The sequence below is a fragment of the Styela clava genome, chromosome 12, assembly GCF_964204865.1.
Source record: "Styela clava chromosome 12, kaStyClav1.hap1.2, whole genome shotgun sequence".
NCBI lineage: Eukaryota > Metazoa > Chordata > Ascidiacea > Stolidobranchia > Styelidae > Styela > Styela clava.
In genome coordinates, this window is record NC_135261.1 from 9,026,125 (window position 1) to 9,041,364 (window position 15,240).

The 15,240-nt window shown below is 33.8% G+C and overlaps 4 protein-coding genes across 5 annotated transcripts in view; 2 read left to right on the forward strand and 2 right to left on the reverse strand.

Moving 5' to 3' along the window:
- LOC120330351 (E3 SUMO-protein ligase PIAS1-like) overlaps nt 1-15,240 on the reverse strand; it is a 140,310-nt gene that overhangs the window by 60,736 nt on the left and 64,334 nt on the right. The gene's annotated exons all lie outside the window — the stretch shown is intronic.
- On the reverse strand, nt 745-9,319 carry LOC120329759 (uncharacterized). The gene is made up of 9 exons (XM_039396537.2): nt 8,978-9,319; nt 8,340-8,498; nt 7,687-7,878; nt 5,712-5,949; nt 4,410-4,532; nt 3,559-3,700; nt 2,481-2,587; nt 1,578-1,699; nt 745-904 (listed from the first exon to the last, which is right to left on the reverse strand). The coding sequence occupies exons 1-9, from the start codon at nt 9,173-9,175 to the stop codon at nt 899-901; spliced, it is 1,287 nt and encodes a 428-aa protein (XP_039252471.2). The 5' UTR covers nt 9,176-9,319; the 3' UTR covers nt 745-898.
- LOC120329318 (exosome complex component CSL4-like) lies at nt 10,418-11,959 on the forward strand. The gene has a single exon (XM_039395907.2). It carries the CDS (start codon nt 10,440-10,442, stop codon nt 11,031-11,033), a length of 594 nt encoding a protein of 197 aa, XP_039251841.2. The 5' UTR covers nt 10,418-10,439; the 3' UTR covers nt 11,034-11,959.
- LOC120329317 (methylmalonic aciduria type A protein, mitochondrial-like) lies at nt 11,999-15,233 on the forward strand. The gene has a single exon (XM_039395906.2). The coding sequence runs from the start codon at nt 12,003-12,005 to the stop codon at nt 13,149-13,151; it is 1,149 nt and encodes a 382-aa protein (XP_039251840.2). The 5' UTR covers nt 11,999-12,002; the 3' UTR covers nt 13,152-15,233.

Here is a 15,240-nt window from a genome sequence, read left to right on the forward strand (position 1 = left end):
TCTTACTATGCATAAAAACTATTTCATTCATGCAATCTTCATGCAATCGATCCTTACCTAGTTGTTATACACAAGTCGCACTTTGGCTTCTGTACAGTTTATAATTTGTGCGTAAATGAGTATTATAGTAATATTAATGAACTACAGAATATTAGTAAGAAATAATACTGCAGTAAATACAAAGCGAAATTTCTTTCAAAGCGAAGGATGAAAAAATTACTAGTCATTGATACTAAGACTTCCATTCTGCTGTAAACCAACATTAATCAAGAATTGTCAAGATCGAGTATATATCATCAAGACAGTTTAATTGATATTTTCCGGTACATTAGAATTTATTTGATACTTTTGGAATCAAGCAAGCTACCATAATGGGGCGAATAAGCTAAAAAAAATCCTAAACAAACCATGGTGAAAGGATGAAGTGGCTATGTGGCACACATTCATCTTCACAAGAACAAGGCTTTGCTAACTTTTCTCATTCTTTCGAAACAATTTGTGAAAACTACTGTCTTGCCTGACTAGAACAGAGTGACAACAGGAGAAAAATAACTTTTCATTGTAAGATGTGCAGCTTCAAGCAAGGAACAGTTTGAGTGTCTTTATTCATTCAAACAATTCTGTTGGACATCTTTCCATTATTGTTAGGGGTGCTACAAAATATGTCACCAATCTTATTTTGTTCTGAGATTTGAAACAGCTGTATTGATTTCCTGCCCCCGCAAACCAAAATGTGGAAACACAAAGAATTTTAAAATTTAATTTCGAAATAGGAAAAATACAACTAATGAAACACAATACTGACATTTGTCTTCATAGTTGTTCGGTACATGAAGAAGAAATTAGGTAAAATGCTTGTTTTTGGTCACAGTGTAGAAAGTGCACTCTGATGATATCTTTATTTCTGAAAAATAAAAAAAATTATGACCAAACCTAGAAGCTGTTAAGCAGGAGTTCGGATTATATTTAAAACATATTTTAAAGGTTATTTCTGTTTTGTATATCATTGAGTGAACATTTGTTGTTCTAGAGTGCAAGTGTATAGGCTAAGCTATTTTAATATATTTAATATTTTTACATAATACTGTGACTGGAACACTGTCACCGAGGGAGTAATATAGCGAAGGTTGTTATAGAGGAGAGCAGAGCTGTATAGTGGTTAACATGGTATCGCAGGAAATATACATTTCTGGAAAAATATACAATTCTGAGTCATTGAATTCGTGACCTCTGACAACAGGCTGACAAAAATTTTTACTCAGACCTTAGATCTGAGAGTAATAAATTTTGATAATGAAAACTTTGAGATATGCAAGCCTTCTTCAATTGCATGCTGAGAATGTTTTATCAACTTGATGCTTTTTGAGTTCCTATCAGAAATTTTCACTTTGATTATTTCGACTTGAAACAGAAGCCAGAATTTCAAATTCGGCTTCATGGAGCTCGAATATATGACTCTTGACTCCAAAAAAAAACATGACTTCATGAAATAGGAGAAATTTGAAATTTTTCAGTATTTATTGATAAGTACTAATGATGATATTATAGCTTAAAAAGGTAGAAGGTTATGAATGAACCTTCTTTTTCTTTTTGCCCTTTTTCTTTTTCTTCTTCATTCCAAAAGAAAATTTAGCAATAGATTCGTAAGTTGTTTGTCCCAACTCAGCTGTTGTTCGCACTTTTACTGCAGGTAAATTACCTGGGAAATAGAAAAGTTAATATGATAGGTGTCAATCTTTGCCAGTAAACCCAATCCTTGTAGCATACCGTAAAGCAGGGTTTCCCAAACTTTTTAGGCCGCGTACCCCTATTTGTGAATCTCAGTTTTGATGGACGCCCATACTATAGCCGTATCAATTTGTGTGCCTAAGCAACGAGGAAGGATAATGTTTCGTTTACAACACAAACGACACAATAATGTGATGGATGAGATTATTTTTTACTGCACAATTTATAAATCCCCTGAATAATTTGAGACAAGCAAACAGTGGCAGGCAAGTCTTGACCTGTATTTTTGTCATCATACCCCCCAAATGTGCAGTCATCACGGACCCCAACTAGTAGATTGAACAAAAATTGCACCTACTAAATAGAAAAATTAATCAAATCGAAAAATATAAAAACTAGAGCATGGGAATGGTTAATAGTTACATTTAATTTTGGTTGTTAATTGCCATCCCAGGTAGTACTCCTGTTTCTAATGTACATTCATAACAGCTGGCCATCAATGAAGGCTTTGCGTTCACGATCTTTTTTGGCGCACTAGATATAAATCCAGCTTGTCATTTTGCATCAGATTGTTATACACTAGTGACTTAATCTGATTTTCTATACTCGATACAGTAAATCATTTAATACAGAGAAACTCAATGTTCACAGATTATCGTTTCAAAATATAAAAAGTCATTTTCAAAAAAAAAATAGATGGGTTGAGCTCTCTTTTCTGTAGTACAAAAAATGAATAGTAAAACAATGTTTACCAAGTTTTCTTGCATCCAATCCTGCTAACAGTTCTCTGGCAGCCATATCTCCAATAACATTGTCATCCATGTCCAATTCTATAAAGCATTGTGAATACATCAGCATCCTGAAATTTTGAAGTAAAATTTTCTTTTAAGCTATTCACCTAGTGGATTAGGGCTTCGGTGTTTAGAATGTTTTTGTTAATATTGAAGCATTCTTCAACTCCCGGGGGAAATCGTAGTCGGTATTTCAGATTTGCAATGATAATACGCGAAGTCAATATTTTCCGACAGGAGTTTAAAATTGCATTTGCAACTGATAATCCAGGAAGGCTTTTTTATACAACGCTTAAATACACCTTTCACTTCGATTATGGCGCTATACAAGCATCCGTGGATATGTGAGGAGCATTTATTTTGGCAACAACAGGAATCTTTTTAGTTCAGCATTGCCTACCCAATTTATTACACCCTTGGTGAGGTGGAGGCCGTAGGGCACGAGATTAGAACCCGAAATTGTAACTTGCTTTGTTAACATAGTCTATCGCTCTAACGACTAAGCAATTGGTTCTCAACTTTTGGTGAGTCCGAGAAGAGGTTGACTATTATTTACGGAGCTTGACAACAAATTTATAAAAAATAATTAGCGCTTAGGAAGTATTCGTACCAAGATGATGCACAACCTGAACAACCCTGACCCGGTACACATACTACGTTTAGGTTGTGCGCCATTTTGGTACGAATACTTCGGAAGCACAAATTAATTTGTAACTTGTAGATAATTTCATGTTTGGCCTTGTTGCCACATTTCGACACTATACAGTTGTCATTTTCGTTAATGTCGTTATTGCTTCTTTTGACAGCCAACCCCTAGGTTTCTCTCACAAGCCCTGAAAATTCATATGGAGCCCTCCGAGAACCTATGCACGAGACCATTACACCCGCAATCACATGATGGAATCAATCAACAAGTTGTCAATGCCCAATTTTCTTTGAGTTTGGAACTGAAGCAAGAGTCAGAATTTTTTTAAATTGAGAGTCCGGAGTCGAAGTCATTTATTGTGAAGCTATAATAATATTGCATTATTGAATTAACCTTTTGAGGACTTCAATGCACAGAAATAATTTATCTTCTCTCCCTGGACCATAACTATCAATCCCATTATCACCAATATGAAGAACATGAACATATGGTCCAACTACAGGTGGGAGTGCTTCAGCTTTTTTCTTCTTTTTGCCTTCAAGTTAAAATAATAAATTTGATTTATTTGTACGCTTTTGCTATATACTAATAGATGAGTGCTCAAAAAATCAACTGGGTTGAATTACAAAAATAGAGATATGTGTATTGAGATGGGACATGACATAAATTACTGTAATACATCTTTGAGAAAACCTAATATGAGCACTCAAAAAGAATTTACTCAACCATGTATAAATATTGACAAAATGAATTTAATGTTTCTTTATAATTAGTGTTAATCCAAGTTTCATGCCCATGATATTTCCATTACTGATGTACCAAAATCAGACTAATCTATTGCAGCTTTCTCTGGACTAATATTTGAATATTGCAACTAAACTAAAGCCTCAGAATAACGAATAACAATTACCTTATTTGATTTACAACTAATTTTTGTACGTACAACTGAAAACTATAACATAACACCCAATACTACAAAACAATGCAATGTTTATAACCAAGCTTAAATATCTGTCTAAACGAAAGAGGTGTTTGAGCGTCTATACAAATTGCAATTGTTACATCATTGTTAACTTAATGCTGATTGGTCATATTTATGAAAAATAAATTATTGCTCAGGTAAACATCTACCCTAGCCAATTTATCACAAACCCTGGATGAATTTCTGTGGTTGTGCAGCTAGGCCTTTTTGTGTCACATTTCACAATTAATATTCTCTGTATTAAAAATCATAACACTCAAACCTTTTTTCTTCTTCTTTTTTTTCTTTTTCCCACTCCCTGGTTTTGAACCAGCAGAATCAGCTCCACCTTCTGTTGTTACTCCTCCATCGGTGGTGACTTGAGAAGTCAACATTTTATCAGATGCTGAGCAAAAAAAAGCAATGCTATTAGTTAATATTTAGAGCAATACACTAGTGCGGGGGTGCACAACAGGCGGCTCGTGGGGTCACAGCCCGCCAAGCAATTTAGTGTGGCATTTGTCAACACTCAGATTTTTCCTCATCAAGCATAAAATCCCAATCCGACAGTTTACTTTGAAAAAAAACCCAGTCACATGGGTAAAAATACATGTTTTGTTGCTTCTGTCGCTGCATTAAATCCTTCGCTGTTTGCCCGTTGCATCTATCACTGTAGTTTGTTCTTGTATTACTGTAGTTGTAGTTTGCATAAAAAAAGCCTTTTTTTGTGTGGCCCAGCTACATGTTTGAAGTTGGTTATATGGCCCACCGACAAAAAATGTTGCCTACCCCTGCACTAGCGTATGTTGCAGCTATGATATTATAATGCATTTGACAAATTTGATATAATGTCACAGTGGTCATCATTTTATGACGTTGAATAAAAACAATTCAATTATATTCACAGTCAACAATTATCACAGTTCCAATCTCGATGGTCAGGCATAAAAAGAAAATAGCTCGAAGATCAATAAATAGGTTATTGACTTGAGATGGTTAAAGATCTAACAATCACAATAACAGGGTGTTAATGTGCAGAAAGATATCTGAATTACATGAAATAGCAGCCAATTAAATATTATAAATTAACTAATAAAGCTAATAAAGAAAGGTGGTAACATTCACAGGCATTCATTAAAAATGTCTCCTCTATGAATATTCGAAGTGTATGCCATGTTTCCCCCAAAATAACACTGGGTTTTATTTCAATTTTCTTCCAAAAAATAACACTAGGGCTTATTTTCGGGGTATGTATTATATTTTCATTTACCGAAAACAAACTTACAAAGTAGAGAATTGCGAGATTTTGAAATATACAAAATATGAAAACCGATATAATAACACTTTTTTATTCAAAATAACTGCAAAACATAGACTATCAATCATTTAAAATGAGTAGAAGAGATTGCTTGCAATCGACTAGGTTAAAAAAAATTTTGCGTTATTGACTAGGTTTTATTTTAAGGGGAGGGCTTATATTGAAATCATTTTTAAAATTCAGGCTAAGTTTTATTTTCGGAGTAGGTCTTATTTTTGGGAAAACACGGTTATCAACAGTGAAAATATCATCATCACAAAATCTTACTTTCTAATGCTCCTTCAGCAATCATCAATGCTTTCATTTTTTCTTCTTCTATTCGTTGACTATTTTCATGTTCAGCGTTAGCAGCAGCGTATCGTAACATTTCAATAACACCATCACATTGTAGTTGGTTGCCGTCAAGAAAAAATTCTCGTACTGTTGTTTTGCACAATACTTCACCTAGTGGTTCACCACTCTTTGGCGTTAACCCACAATAACAGAGGCTGATAGAGAGCATGATCTATCAAATAAAAATGAAGAAATAAAGGAAGATAGATTGTTTATAGTTCTAATGAAGAGGGGAGAGGAAGGTCAATATTACAGCTTGATCATATTCTGAACCACAGCAACTCCTCTTGTTACCAGTCCATATTTGGTATAGATTAGATGGCCCAGTTGTTTGTTGATATTGGAGGAAGCCATAACCGCTATGGCGATTCGGAGTCTCGCAATTTTCTCGCACATATTTAACCCTTTCCATGCGATTTTTATCTTTTATTAAATAATCGTATTTGCTACACCGACTTTATGCATTTGTACCCCCACAACTAATCGATCGACTAACGAAAAAGTAATGATCCTCTGCTGCCCACTGACGGCTCGTTGGAAAGCTTATTTAAAGAGCTTGCAATTGGCGATTGAAAATTTTATTTTTTCAAAAGGGGTGGTCTGAGTCACAAACCGGATAGAAAAAAGGCATTTTTTTTCTTGGGTGTTGAAACTTCAAACCGTGAAAAAAAATAGAAATATTCGCTAAATCCTTTACTGTTACCGCTTCTTGGTTGGCAAACAATAGCATAATATTGCTGTAGCAATTTCGTTATCTAACTCAAAATACTTTGGTAGATGGAAGGAATAATATGTCTTCTATTACCACCCAAAAAACACCGAAATTTGCATAAATTTCAAAAATACTCCCTCGTTCCGCCGCAAATAAAATTCCCATGGTAAACGAAAGCGAGATTTACCGTCGCTTATGTTAATCTCGAAGAAGACTTCTTATCAATAAACTAAAACCCGGAAAAACTAGACCAACAGTTTGCGACCGATTGCTAAATAAAACAGTGGAGTACATCAACGTACCCGCCGCAAACTAGCGAGTTTTGTCGTGGGTACGTATACGTGCCCACCGCACAGAAAGGGTTAATAACCCCACAAGATTAGAACATGCGAACCAATGCAGGGTAATCAGAGGTGCGGTGGCAAGCGTATTCCTAGCGCTTGAAACGATTTACCAAACCGCCGAGCCGGCAATGTGGACATAAGATATAAATTACCACGTCAAATCTTCAAACACTGAATGGTATAACTTTGTATTTAATATAGAATAATTTTTCAGTGTAAAATTACACTTTTGCATTAGCATTGGTGGGCATTTTCACATCTTATAATCGATATTGGAGGATGTTTCAAACTCCCAAGGGTGGAAGTAGAAATTTCAGACCTAAAAGAGTCCTAATCTGTGACAACTTGAAAATGCAAGTCAATGTATCCCTTTGTTTATATATATATCTGCAGTCAAGCGATGATTGCTGTAGCATTTTAAATCAGACACCAATCATTGCTGTACTGTAGATGTAGTGTGTTAATTCTTTCAACTTTATTCATTTAACTATTGAGCCGCTTACTGTTAGCATCAGCAATTCGATACGTATTTGTTTTCTTGTTTAATAACATTTACTTGTGTTATATTTTACTTTAGATTCATTCTAATTTCTGAGTGGGCTTTAAATTTAAGTTGAATAAAGCCTTATATCAAGGTACTATATTTCTCATTCATTACTTAATCAAAGTCAAAATTTTGGCCAAAACTGAAAATAAGGAATTATGTTGACAAAGCATGATCAACACACCACAAAAGAGTCAAAAGTTCTTCGCAAACTAAAGTTGGAGTCATAGTTTTTAAATTGCTCAGAGTTTGGAGTCAGGTTCAAATTACTATTACTAAACATCCCAGTACATCAATGATAACAGTTACCTTGTTATTCTTGAGTCCATTGCATAAACCAACACATCCTGCATCACCAAATTCATTGTAATCTAAGTTGATTTCAACAAGATTTGAAACCCTGAATGCTTTAGAAAATCTGGCAACAGTGAAATGTTGAATGTCACAATCCATGAGCTCAATTCTTCTTACTGGATAAAAACCTTTTTCCAGAAGTAGTGCCTGTTATGAAATATTTAATATTATCATTAATTTAGAAAGCAAATATTTTTTCACTTTCATACACATTTTTGGTACTTCCGTAATGTGTATACCAGGCCATAATTTTATTTCGATTTTCCTTATTTTAGTTTTATTACGAGTTCAGGAAGTGTCTGCCTAATACCATTTCAGGGACTGTCTGCGTTAGCCAAGTGAATATACTCCCTGCCCATAGGTTACAGTCTCTCTACACAACTTGATGTAAAGTAGGTGGACAAAATTAATTACCTCCATATTGGTATAGATACTTCTGAAATGCCCATTTTTTTCCCTGAAGACCATTTTTAAATATGATATTATAATTGTTATCTATTGTGATATATTATGAAAAACAGCTCAGTGTTTGGCGCATCGTGCTAAGTGTTAGGATCATGTTTGATCCTAATAAATAAAATATGAGTCGACGAATAAAATAAAATTACCAAGTCAGCAACTTCATCATGTTCTGTTTCTAAATCCCAGCAACATATTTCATGAACATGAGTGAATCTTTCGTTACGAATTGATCGGACGACAGGTCGCAACCTTACCGGAGGAGTATTAGGATCTTTCATTCCTACATCAACTTCTTCAATAATGAACTAAAATGGAAGCGTAGAATTTTATTTAAAATCAAATATTTTTTAAACAAATTATTACTCTGATGAATAGAAGATCTTCTACCTTACAATGACTGGTAACAATACAATGGTTTATCATTTGAATGAGGCCTCGTATCGGCTTTTTCCCACATTAATTTATAAAATCATATACATATTATACTTTTACCGAAGTGTTTATTCATGGGATAGGGTAGCAGACGAACTAGAAATTGAATTAAAATATTCAGCCCTTGACTGACATTCTAAACCTAGCATTGACCATTTTGTTGAGAAAAACCTTTTTGGCCCATTTCAATTTTTATATTACACTAAACCGGATAGAAAGAAATATTAGACAAAAATCTGAATACTGGCCATAAATATAGCTGCCGAATTTTGGCAAACGAGTTCATAAAACACGAAGAAATAAAAAAAATAAAAAATCGCTAATGTTATTGCAAAAATTTTCGACCAATCACCTTTCTCGCATACATTCTATCTTCAATTCCTTTCTTCAATGCTTTTTGTAACCAAACACAGGGTATGGATTTATCAAGCGTGCATTGCATTTCATACGTTCCTAAAAATTTCTTCTGATAAATATCTGAATCTTCATCCCATTTCACTCTTTTTGATTTCTTTTTCCCTCCCTTTCCTTTTTTGCCCTTTTTCGCCATTCGATTGTTTATTTGCTTTTATGAAATTTAACTTGGAAATCTATGACATAATGTGAATCTATGAAAAAGAAATGCAGGATTGACTGTAGCTTATTATATTCATTACCATGTTCCGAGCTTTTATACTTATCCTAGGATGAGAAAAACCAACCATTTCTATAAAAAAATTTAAACCTTATTCCTATTCTTTGATCTGATTTTATCATTTATTTTACTCCCTATTTTGCAGATTAATATACCTTTTTTACCGATTAATAGAATGAACAAACTACTGTAACCGATTTTGACTCATGATTCAGATTAGGTAGTTATATGAAGTGACTGAAAATTTCTATTCATGAATATTAATTCGTACGGGCAGTTATAATAGTATAATTTTTTTTGTAAGTTTATATATAACTTATATTTATAAATTTATTTATAAGTTTATTAAGTTGAAAGTTAAAACTTTGACATTGGATTGTAATCAGAAATATCCATCCCCCTTCGTGTTTAGTTTAAAAAGGGTAACTGTTCTCCCCAATGATAAAATCTAATGCATACCTAAATTTACTGAAATATTTACGAAGCTGAACCTCGTAAGGGTTGTGAGTTGTAACCATGACAAAGGGTACTTCAGCGTAGGGGAATCCCGTTACATTTTCGCATTTTTCTTGTGCCGTGTTGTCATCTTAAAACCAAAAGTATTTTGCATTCCTCATCTAAAATAACATGATTGTTTTTGAAATATGTAAATACAAATATTCAAAATACAAATTATCTGTAAACAACGACTTTTCCCAATATTCATATTTCTTATCGCTATATGTCGCTCGTGTAGCACGTTGGATCTTGTGAAAAAGCCATGCCTCCCTCGCTGGCAATGTGGATGCATTGGAATTTTGGGGGATTTCCCATGTTCCTGTCAAATTTGATGTCAGGCTGACTTTTATTATTTATATATACCGACGAAATGATAAAATTTAAGACTTAAAATGAGCATTTAATGATTGATTCATAGCATGTAGATCAGCATATTTTTTTTTATGTAGGCAGGTTTAGATGAAATTCAATATGACACATTCCTGCATTCTGAAACCCCCATGCTCTTCTATGACTGTATGACCATTTCTGCATGTTTGTTCATTTACTGATTTAAATTAAAAATTGAATTGAAAACGCTTATTCCCGTATTTGGCCATTATACAGTTATATCAGTATATTAAGTTACCTATATATTTTCATGGCTCATTATTTTTTTAGTTCCAGACAGTTCTAAATAAAAATGGCAGAACTATTGAAAAGCAGTCAAATATGTGTGCCGGGGGAACGTCTCGCAAGTGCTGAACACCATCGGGCAGGATTTGGAACTTATGTAAAACGAGGATATATATTTGCATCATTAGCTGGCATGGTTCGGAGCGAACAAAATGACAAGGATATAATTACTGTATCTGTGCGATCCAAGCACCATCAACAACTTCTCCCACAAATCGATTCCATAGTCACTTGTAAAGTCACAGGAATCAGCGGTCGCTTTGCAAAATGTTTAATTACAGCCGTTAATAACGCGAGGTTGTCCGAGCCATTGCGAGGCATCATAAGACGTGAGGACGTACGTGCAAAGGACATTGAAAAAGTTGAAATTCCGAAATGTTTTCGTCCCGGTGATGTAGTTTTAGCAAAAGTTTTGTCACTAGGTGATGCATCATCTTATTTGTTAACTACAGCGGAAAATGGACTCGGTGTTGTTCTTGCACGTAGTGAAGCCGGAGAACTGATGTTGCCTATCAGTTGGCAAGAAATGCAATGTCCTGTTTCGTATGTAAAAGAATCGCGTAAAGTTGCAAGACCACAGGAACATTATTTAAAACAATAAGATGTAGATTCTGGTAAAACATCATTGTTTCCCTGTCTTCTCAGTAAAAATCGGTGATGTTTCATCCTTCTCATTTGAAAATATTGCTCTCTGCGAAGTCAACTATTCCAATCATGTCGGTTACTAGCATTTCAATATAAATTCTCTCCTTATTAGAACATTCTTTGTTATTGCGTATTCTATCGTATCGTTTGATAGAAAGTGCTGCAGCTATTTACTTGGTTGGTTTTGAATATTGGAACTATAATTTTGCAGTTAAATTCATCAAACTTCGTTTAGATGTGTAATTTTCAAACTTGCCTATTCTACTAAGTATAAAATCTTAGTTTAAGTTACAAATAACATAATAAAAATGTGTGTATTTATTTTCCATGGATATTCACATGTTGCTCCGAAATTTATTATTTTTTGTGCCATTCCCAGTAACACACTATTTTTGGTTGTCCTTATTATCACTATTTTTAATTTTTATTAAAATTTTGGCATCTGATTATCAAAACAAATTAATGAGGAAATGTTAATTAAAATGGGTGGTCTTAATTAAAACAATATTTATAAATGAGTAAAGAAAAACAGTTCCACAAAAAAACTTCTGATTAAGCTTGAAATGTTATCGAAGAAATTCTAAGTTTCGCTCATGGAAAATAAAAATGAGTATTAAACAATATTTATTATCAACATTCGAAATTGGAAAGATAACAAAACGATTTGTTTGTAAATTTTTTTTTATAAAAGAATTGTTTCTCTCTGCATTCATGTCAATATTGACAAACTTATTTGTAAATTTGAATATAGAAAATTCAACTTCTGAAACTGAAAAATCTGTCCTTGTTAAAAATAGTTTCAAAGTCATGACGATTTATTTCAAATTGAATTTCCATTTTGTATGAATTGTCTTACATTTACAATCATATCTTTTTTTCCAGGTCAAATGATTGTTAGATAGGGAATACTTTCTTTATTTCCAATATGTTAATTTTCAAAAAGCTGTCGTTGCGGCCGTTTCCATATCTTTCAGTTCGATTCAAATCTTTAAAACCATACTCTAAGCACGCATTTTTATCAGGTGATTATGACATCACAAAGACATTTCCTAAAGACTCTTATGAATTTAATTACATACGAAACCTTGCTAATGGAATTAAGAATAAAGATCGGGCCACACTCGCTCGTGCTATAACTTTAGTTGAATCAACAAATAAACAGAAAAAATTGATGGGACAGATTTTGCTACAATTGGTAATATCGGAAACATCAAGATCTTCGCAAAAATCTTTTCGAATCGGACTTTCTGGACCCCCAGGTGCAGGGAAGTCTACATTCATTGAAACAATGGGAAGCTACCTTACTGAAAAACATGATTTAAAAGTCGCAATTCTAGCTGTAGACCCCTCTTCAAGTCGAACAGGGGGGTCACTTCTCGGAGATAAAACAAGAATGACAAACTTGTCTCGTAATCCGAAAGCATACATTCGTCCTTCACCTGCTCAGGGTACACTAGGTGGTGTAACACGAAACACTACTGAAGCTATGATATTATGTGAAAGCGCTGGTTATGATGTCATAATAGTAGAAACCGTCGGTGTCGGTCAAAGTGAAGTCGCGGTTGCAGACATGACTGATTTATTTGTATTGCTCATACCACCAGCTAGTGGTGACGAACTTCAGGGCATCAAAAGAGGGATTATAGAGATGACAGATCTAGTAGTAATAAATAAAGCTGATGGCGATTTACTTCCAGCTGCTAGAAGACTACAATCAGAATACACGAGCGCTTTGAAATTTATACCACGTAAACATAATTTTTGGAGACAACGGGTACGCAGAGTGTCATCTATAACAGAAGAAGGTATCTCTGAACTGTGGTCCGTGATGCAAATATTTCACGAGGAAATGATTAAAAGTGGGACTTTTGAATCATTGCGTAGAAATCAAAGAGCCATTTGGATGTGGAATCATATAAAAGATAATATTTTGGAAGATTTTGCGAGTGATTATGATGTATCGAAAGCGCTTCCAAGTTTGGAAGAACAAGTTAAAAATTGTAAAATGACTCCTGGCCTTGCAGCAGATTTATTATTAAACTGTTTATTTAAAAAAGATGATAAAAATAGATAACATGAATGCAGTTCATTTTGCCGTTTTTCTTCATTCTTTAGTACTTTCCTATTATTTTGTTTCCATGATGTATGCTGCAAAAAGGCCCTGTCCATTCTTAAGTAGTGAAGTACAATATTTTCTAAAGTGGGGGGTGTGGTACACATTTTTATAATGAATTCTAATTACCTCCGTGAGATTTTAAATAGTACAGACCAGAATTACTAAAAACCTGTGGCAGTTGACCAATTATAGACAAACTGATTCGATAATGAGGTTTCAATATGTATTAATTTAAAGATTTTTATGCATGAAGGACATAAAGTAATCGAGGCATATGATATGGCTCATTAGGGTAGAAAATTTCAATCAGAATTGCATTGATTGCAATTAATAATTGATTAACTGACTATGGATACATTTTTCAAATTTAGGAATATTAGTTAAGGAGAAATGCTATTAAACATGGGACGCAAATCTAGAAAAAAAATAGTTGATGTACATTTGATTTCTTCGTTAATTTACCATTATTCATATCAATTTATATCTGAGGAAATTTAATGCATGGCATGATAATTGAAATGAAATATATCCGGAAGCATGCCAGCATTGTAAACTGGATGTATATTTCCTGTTGTAAGCTATTCAGGAAATGCTGCACTTGTGCTGCCACTCCCTGCTTCAAACTCTTAGTAATATCGACGCATGAAATCCAAATTGGGCTAAGTCCATTTTTCTAGTTTTGAGAAAAACGCAAAAAACATTTTTTTTTTTGTTTCTTTTTTTTATTTCTCTAATACCTTACATCAAGGATGTCTAGTTTTTATGGTCCACCAAAGTTACAATGAAGGCCATATTTAGATGGTATAAAAAAATTTGTGCTCCGCCCCAATTTTTTTTGGGGGGTTTTTTTTTGGACTTAACCCTTTTTGGCTCTCAATTTTCTGGACCAGAAACAATTTTATTGGACTTAGGGCCCCTTTATTATGTTATTATAGAGGCTGGTATGGACTTAACGCTTTGTATTATATTTTTTGAGAGGAGCTATGTCCAAAAAATGGACTTAGCCCCAACTTACAATGCAGTTATCAAGAGCTAAGTCCACTATAGTAGACACAGCTCTGTTTAGTTCTCAAATGCCCTAAAAAAAGCAGGGTTTTGTCCATAGCTGTCTTGAGATCTAGAGCACCTCGAGATAAGGCAAATAGACCAAAATGTAGAGCTAAGTCCAGGAAAATCAGCAATTGAAAAATGTCATTTTTTGGAAAAGTGGACTTAGCACTGTTTGGTTTTGAGGTGTCGATATAAACTATTAAGATTCAATAGGCTTAGTCTAGTTTTGTAGGATAGGTATTTCTTGTGTTTACTTTGAACAATACTCCGAACGAGAAGGTATTATCCTATTAAGGAATTAAGTTTGGCTCCTATTACTTGATGGAGTTTGGATCAAAGATCTGAAACCACCGATGCAATTTACTAAAGTCTGTTGCATATAGGCAGGGCATTCTGGTTAGGCTCTGGAATTCTTCTAAGAAGAGTTGAGTGTGACTGGTGGTAATATTCTGAACATATGTATATGTAACATGCGGTCAGATCTTGCTAAAGAATACTAGTTTGCTTATAGCGGAACTTTATTTAATGCATGTCCGACACAGAATGTAACTTATTCTTGCAATTTTGATGCCTGTGAAAGCGAAAGCATTTATTGTTTCATTATTGTTTTCTAAATTGAATATCCTTATATAAATGCCGGTACTATATAACTTATATTATGCAAAGTATGCTAATAAAAATCCCATTATATTGTGGTAATTTTTACCTGGCATTTACATGGTTTTTCAAGGTTGGACAGGGCTTAAAAATAAGTTGTGTATTGAATTACATGTAATAGCTGGGTAATTTTACAGCTTATATCTAACAAAGATGGCTCAAACTTGCGAATATTAAATATAGTTTCACGTGTGACTTGACCTATTGTTTGCCTTTTTTATTTTTGCTTCAATAAATTATGGTCTGATCATGCATGGATCATACTAATAATATACAAAACAAATATTTTAACTAGGTTTGATAATGATAATGTTTTTATTTGTTAAACTTCAGGTTTACT